We start from the raw sequence: 7123 nt of genomic DNA, 5'->3' as shown, positions 1-7123 counted from the left end.
TGCAGGGGGGAAGGGCCCAGGCCATCAGTTGCCAGGAGACAGAGTGTGAGTGATTTATGTGCACTGGCCCTCTCAGGCTCTGCAACTATCACACCCCCTTATCCCACCACCTAGAAACTCCAGAAATGCATAGGGGAAACTGAGGCTCCCACACAGTATTCAGAGGAAACATTAAGAATAGTCCCACTTCGTCACACTCTGGCTGACTGCCCATGATGCACCAGCGAGGTCACCCCCACCCCTGGCCTGGGTCTGGGATGGGCAGCTCCGTCCGGGTCGGAGGGGACGGCAAGGAACCGGCACAGGGCTGTTCCCACTGGGCGTCCGGTGGTACCAAGCATTGAAAACCCTCCTGTCAGGCTGGATCCTGGGACAGACCTGGGAGCCGGAGCGTCGCTCTCCCTTCGAACCACAGCCGAGAGTCTCCCAAAAATCACAGGGCTCCGGGAGCCAGAGCCTCAGGGAGGAACCAATAACTGTGAGACTTGACGCCGGGGAGAGGGACCCTCTGCCGGAGTCCAGAAGACGACCGCCCGCCTCCGCAGCTCTGAGGGGGAAAGGGCAAAGGACCCTTCCCACGACACCGCAGGACCCTTCCCACAACCTCACAAGGTGGCAACACCAGCACCCTTGCCCCAGTCCCACAGGACAGCAGCCCCAATCCTGCATGTAGGAGCAGGGACACATGGTAACGCGCTCTCTGTTCCCTGCACAGAAATCCTGCCCAAGCCCATGGTGATGCCAAACCAAACCCTGGTGCTGGAGAACGGGACCTTCACCCTCACGTGTAACAGCTCCCCCAGCGCCGACACCGTGCTCTGGCTCCGGGACGGGGCGTCCCTCATGCCCAGTGAGCGGCTGGTGCTGTCCCCTGACAACCGGACCCTCACGGTGCTGGGTGTCACCCGGGGCAATGCTGGCCCCTACCAGTGCGAGGTCGGGAACCCCATCAGCACCAACCGCAGCGAGCCCAGCACCGTGACGGTGGCCTATGAGTAATTGCAGCCCCGTCCCCCGGCCGCGCTGCCCCTGGTCCTGCCAGCATCACCCAGCCACAGAGATGCAGCTGCCTCTGGGGTGGGGCAGGGTTCTGGTTAAACAGGGACCCCTCGCTGGCGCCATCCATCCCCTGACCCTGTCCCTCTCTCTGTAGATGGGCTGGACTCTGCCCAGATAGACCCACCAGGATCCATCGCCCTGACTCTCGGGTCGCTTCTGACCCTGACGTGTGTCGCCGACTCCATCCCAGCCTCGAGCTACCGCTGGGTTCTCAACGGCACCGACACTAAGGAGACCGGGAGCAGCTTGACCTTTAACTCCATTACTCAGGATCACCAGGGCACATACACGTGCCAGACTCACAACCCCATCACCGGCCGCACTGCCTGGGCGTCTGTCGCCGTGTGGGTGACAGGGACGGGTGAGTCCCCGGGATGGAGCAATGCACTGCAGACACAGGGATCCCAGTGCTGGCACCAACGGCCCAGTGCGGTGCTAGGCGGTTCCTGGCTGCAGGGAGCCGGGTGGGGGGATTGTGGCTGAACGTCTGATCCGACCTCCCCCCCCATCTCTCCTCCAGACGCCCCTCGTCCAGCTCTCTCTGCCGGGGCCGTCGCCGGGATCGTCATCGGGTCACTAGCGGGGGCAGCGCTGGTCGGAGTCATGGTCTATTTCCTCTGTGAGTAACAGCCCCCCCATCCCGGGAGAGCCAGGACTCCTGGGTTCTCTCCTGGCACCGGGAGGGGAGTGGGGTCTAGTGGTTAGAGCAGGGGGGGCTGGAAGCCAAGGCCCCAATTCCAGCGTCTCTGATTCCTCCCAGACTCTCGCTGCCGGAACGAGACCCCCAAGGAGAACGAGGCACCTGTCCTGGTGTACGAGAACCTGCCCCCTACATCTTGAGCGGGGCCAGTGGTGAGTGACAAGGGCTCAGCCCCACCCCCCGCTATTCCAGTCCCACCCCCTCCTCTGTGGGTCCACTCAGTCTGGACCCGCAGCCCCCAGCCAGTTTACCCTGTCCCCTTTGGGCGGGGGAGGGGGGGTTACACAAACCCGGGGTCCCATTGACTGTCCCAGGGTCCCCCCCCCTGAGCTTGGCTGGGGACCTGGGGGGTCTCTGGGGTCTGGTGCTAACAACCCTCTTGCCTCTGTCTCCCCCAGGCCCAGCCCAGGAGCCCCCCTGACCCCAGCCCCACGTACCAGGTGAGCACCGGCCCCTTGCGCTGTATCCTCCCCCTGAGGAGGGTTTGGACCCAGTGGGGGAAGGGGGGAGCTGCCCCCCCCAAGCCCTATGGCTGAGAACGGGGCTGGTTATCACATCCCAGAGCGGGGGGGGGGGCAGAGTGAGCCAGAGGGGGACCAGCCGGGAGCCCCAGGGTTGAGGGGAGGGGCTGGGAGGGACCAGCACTGGGGGGGAGGGAGGGCCCCCCAGGATGTGAGGGGCTGTCGTGGCCCCCTGGGGCATCTCTGGCTGAATCGTCCCCGTTTCCCCCAGACTCTGCAGCCCCGACAGCCGGACGTGTACGAGGAGCTGAAGAAGTGACGCCCCCTCCTGCCCCTGGTGCATGCTGGGAGGGGCCCGGGGCATGCTGGGAAAGGCATGTCCCTGAGCCTGGGTCCCGCCGCCCCGGGGACGTCCCGTCGATGAAGCGTTAAAGGGCAGGAACAGTCACCGCCCGGCCTGGGGGGTCCGTCCGTCCGTCTGTCCATGCTGCTTCCCTGGGGCTCATCACTGCAGCATCTGGGCCTCTGCGAGGAAATCAGAAAGTCGGCGCCTGTGAGTGACTCCGGCTCCGTTGTGCCCAGCACAAGATTTGGGAGCCCACCTGTGACGAAGTGGGACTGTTCTTAATGTTTCCTCTGAATACTGTGTGGGTGCCTCAGTTTCCCCTATTCAGTTCTTAAGTCTCTAGGGGGTGGGATTGTTGCAGAGAAAAGGGCCAGTGCACATCAAGGGCCGACACTCTGTCTCCTGGCAACTATGGGCCGGGGCCCTTCCCCCCCCCCCCCTGCAAGGAGATAGCTAAAGGTCAGGTGACCTCCTGGCCCGGGAAAGGAACAAAGTCCAGAGGAGGAGGGGCTGGAGGGGGTTTCAGTTTGTAGCTGGCTGGGGACGGGAAGTGAGGGCGGACGGGGGTGTCTGGCTCACTGCCCTCCCAGAATGGACCCGGCTGAGGGATCCGGTTCTCTGGACCTACAAGCTCTGTTTTAGACCGTGTTCCTGTCATCTAATAAACCTTCTGTGTTCCCGGCTGGCTGAGAGTCACGTCTGACTGCGAAGTGGGGGTGCAGGACCCTCTGGCTTCCCCAGGACCCCGCCTGGGCGGACTCGCTGTGGGAAGCGTACAGAGGGGCATATGCTGAATGCTCCGAGGTCAGACCCAGGAGGTGAAGCCGTGTGAGCTTCTTGCCCTGAAGATAGTCTGCTTACAGAGAGGAGACTTCACCAGAGTCCTGACTGGCTTTGTGGGGAGCAGTTCCAGAGCATCGCCCGGGGACTCCGTGACACCTCCCCCCCCCAGGGGATGTGTATCCCAGGACAAGCCCAGTCATGCCAGGCTCTGGGTCCCAGCACAGCCTCCTTCACGCCCTGCCGGGCACCAGGGATCCACCCGCCTGCCAGGGACGGGACATGGGGCAGAACTGCGCCCCCCCGGGGACGGCCCCACAATAGTCAGCAGGTGGAAGGGGCTGGTCCTGACCATGGGCGCCAGGTTTGTATAATTTTTGGTTGTGCCCAGTGTCGTGGAAATTCCTGTCCGTTCCGGCTGAGGAATAAGGAGAGACGGACACAGCTAGCCAAGCAAGGAGCCCGGGGAGGGGCGATCCGTTTATTTCAATTGCAATTGGGGTCGAGCTCATAAGTCAGCAAGAACAAAGAAAACACTTACACCAAAGCATTATATGCAGTTGACTATGATAATCTATCAGTCTATGATTGGCCAAAATTTGCTATCATTACCATACATAATTAGCAAGCTATATGTATCTGCCCCTCTTATGACCCCTTATTGTTCATCTCCTTGCTCCCCTCTTGCGTTATTTTGCAAACCAAGCAGTTAGGTATCTAGAGGACGCAGGCACAGAAAGTCCCATTGTCTCCAGGTTTGGAGTTTGGCTACATTTCCTCTCGAAGGAACTTCCTGAGTTAAGACTCTCCATAGCTAACGCTGCATATCTCCCTTCTACTTTCTCCCATGTGTACGTGACAAATTTGCCCCTTGGCAGTTAAGTAGAATAATTTTATTTCACCAGAAATGGTCCAGGGCTGTCCCTACCCATACACAAAGTACGCAGCTGAGTAGCGCACCAGGAAATTTGGGGCTCTGCCGGCTTGTGCTGGGGGGCGGTTTCCTTCTGCCCCCATGCTGAGGCCTGGGGCCCCACACAGCTCCCCCATGGGGGGGGGGCTGCGCAGGGCGCCAAAATGGCTAGGGATGGCCCAGAACGGGGCCAACCACGGCAGGTAAGTTCCAGTAGAAACCCCTTATGATCTCATAGCAAATCTGACTAAATTGTTGTCACGGAGTATTGGGGGACTCAGGGCCCTGCACCCCCGGCGTCCTGCGATTCACCATGACTCTCAGCCAGCCAGTAAAGCAGAAGGTTTATTTAGACGACAGGAACACAGTCCAAGACAGGTCTTGCAGGCACAGACAACAGGACCCCCCTTAGTTAGGTCCATCTTGGGGTCCCAGGGCGCCCCAGCCCCCTGGGGAGGTCAGAGTCCCGTCTGCCTCCCAGCCATGTCACCAGCCAGCTTCTGAAACCCCTCCTTCAGCGACCCCTCCCACAGCCTTTGTTCAGGTTCCCGGGCAAAGGTGTTACCTCGCCTTTAACCCCTTCCTGGGTTCTCATGTTACATGCTCAGGTATTCTCCGTCGGTCAGTCTCCCATCCCCCAATGCAGACCATCCTAGCCACACTCCCCTGTCAGCATTCAAAGCTCACAGTAAGAACAGTCCCAGTTTGTCACAATTGTCCAGAGTCAAATGATTAAAATCAGATTGTCTCTTTGCCTGGATTATTGACAGACATTGCTTTGGAAAAGGGCCCATTTTCCCTTCAGAATGGCTGCAAAGAAACCAAGAATTCTCTTCCTCTCACACTTTTCCTTTTTCTAAATATTTAGGGTTACCATATTTGAACTTTCAAAAAAGAGGACACTCTGGGGGGGGGGGGGTGTAGCCCCGCCCCCTAGCCACTCCCTCCCAATTCCCGCCCCCCTGACTGCCCCCCACAGAACCCCCAACCCATCCAACCCTCCCTGCTCCTTGTCCCCTGATCGCCCCTTCCCGGGACCCCTGCCCCTAATCACCCCCCGGGACCCCACCCCTTATCTAAGCCTCCCTTATCTTTGTCCCCAACTGCCCCCTCCTGAGACCCCCCCACCCTACCTGTCCCCTGACTGTTCTGACTCCTATCCACACCCCTGCCCCCGCCAGATCCCCGGGACTCCCACGCCTATCCAACCGCTGCCTGTTCCCTGACTGCCCCCCCAACCTCCAACCCATCTAACCCTCTCTGTCCCCTGACTGCCCCAATCCCTCTCCACACCCCTGCCCCCTGACAGGCCACCTGTAGCGGCACAAACAGCTCCTGCTCCCGTTTTGCTACCGGCGTGCTGAAGCTGCAGGGGAAGCGGGGGAGGGGCTTTTGCTGCCGGAGCGGCCCCAAGTGAGCGGCTCAATCCGGCGCGGCTGCCCTGTCAGCTGCTTTTGGGTCTTTAGATAGCCGTCCGGGGGGAAATCCCGGACATTTTTAGCTTTTTACAAATTCCCCCCGGACGGCTATTTAAAGACCCAAAAGCCGGACATGTCCGGGGAAACCCGGACGGATGGTAACCCTATAAATATTTTCACATCTATCAACTGTTCAATTCCCTCCAGCCTCTGCAGAGTGAACTTCTCACTCACTTCCTTAAATCACTCGCTTATCTCCCAAAATGACACCTTCATCAGCCCAGATATCACCCATTCATCCAGCCCAGACTTCTTTAACTTGCTGGCAAGAATACTGTGGGAGACCGTATCAAAAGCTTTGCTAAAGTCAAGGAATAACATCCACTGCTTTCCCCTCATCCACAGAGCCAGTTATCTCCTCAGAGAAGGCAATCAGGTTAGTCAGGCATGACTTGCCCTTGGTGAATCCATGCTGACTGTTCCTGATCACTTTCCTCTCCTCCAAGTGCTTCAGAATTGTTTCCTTGAGGACCTGCTCAATCTCTCTATCTCTTGCCTGCCTGCGTGTCTGGGCCTGATCCTGCTTCCCTCGCTGAACCGTCCCTTCCCATGGGCCCCGGCTTTGTCCCACTAAGCATTTAGCAAGGAGGGGGGGCTCCTCAGCTAGCCTCCACCACTCCTGGTCCCTTTTCTTCCTTCTCGTTCTCTCTTGTAGCTCTGGGGGGTCATTATGCCAGGTAGACAGCGACCCTTTCTGACAGACGGCACTGGGGTCAGGGCACCTGCCCCCACCTACCCAATCCTAACGCAGGTTTCAGAGTAGCAGCCGTGTTAGTCTGTATCCGCAAAAAGAACAGGAGTACTTGTGGCACCTTAGAGACTAACAAATTTATTTGAGCATAAGCTTTCGTGGGCTAAAACCCACTTCTTTGGATGCATAGAATGGAACATATATTGAGGAGATATATATACACATACAGAGAGCATGAACAGGTGGGAGTTGTTTACCAACTCTGAGAGGCCAATTAAGTAAGAGGAAAAACTTTTGAAGTGATAATCAAGATAGCCCAGTACAGACAGGTTGATAAGAAGTGTGAGAATACTTACATGGGGAGGTAGATTCAATGTTTGTAATGGCTCAGCCATTCCCAGTCTCTATTCAAGCCTAAATTGATTGTATCCTAACGCAGTGTAACAAAATCCTCTAACCAATCCCACCCCCCCCACCTTCATTCACTTACACCCAGCAACTTTAATTCTGGAACAGACAGAAACAATCAAAGACCAGACAGAGACGCAGTAGGGAAGTGGGGACCATACAGATAAAACAATGCAGAAATGAGGATTTCACAACCACAGCTATTGATAAGTGGTTTCTTGCCAGACAGATGCCGTCAGACTCAGTTTTCTGTGCCCAGTTGACGGTCGGTGTCTTTCCCTGGGGGA

At 58.0% G+C, this 7123-nt stretch overlaps 1 protein-coding gene across 1 annotated transcript; it reads left to right on the top strand.

The window, feature by feature from the left end:
• Nucleotides 1-715: 715 nt before the first annotated feature.
• On the top strand, nt 716-1899 carry LOC113409186 (carcinoembryonic antigen-related cell adhesion molecule 20-like; the record flags this gene model as incomplete). Its single annotated transcript, XM_029914102.1, has 4 exons — nt 716-964; nt 1154-1420; nt 1580-1678; nt 1820-1899. Coding segments are annotated over 4 exons (695 nt in total), but the record flags the coding sequence as incomplete, so codon positions are not given.
• Nucleotides 1900-7123: the final 5224 nt, after the last annotated feature.

This window comes from Terrapene carolina, unplaced genomic scaffold (genome assembly GCF_002925995.2).
Source record: "Terrapene carolina triunguis isolate 2854851 unplaced genomic scaffold, T_m_triunguis-2.0 Scaffold30671, whole genome shotgun sequence".
Lineage (NCBI taxonomy): Eukaryota > Metazoa > Chordata > Testudines > Emydidae > Terrapene > Terrapene triunguis.
This window is presented reverse-complemented; position numbering and strand designations above follow the sequence as displayed.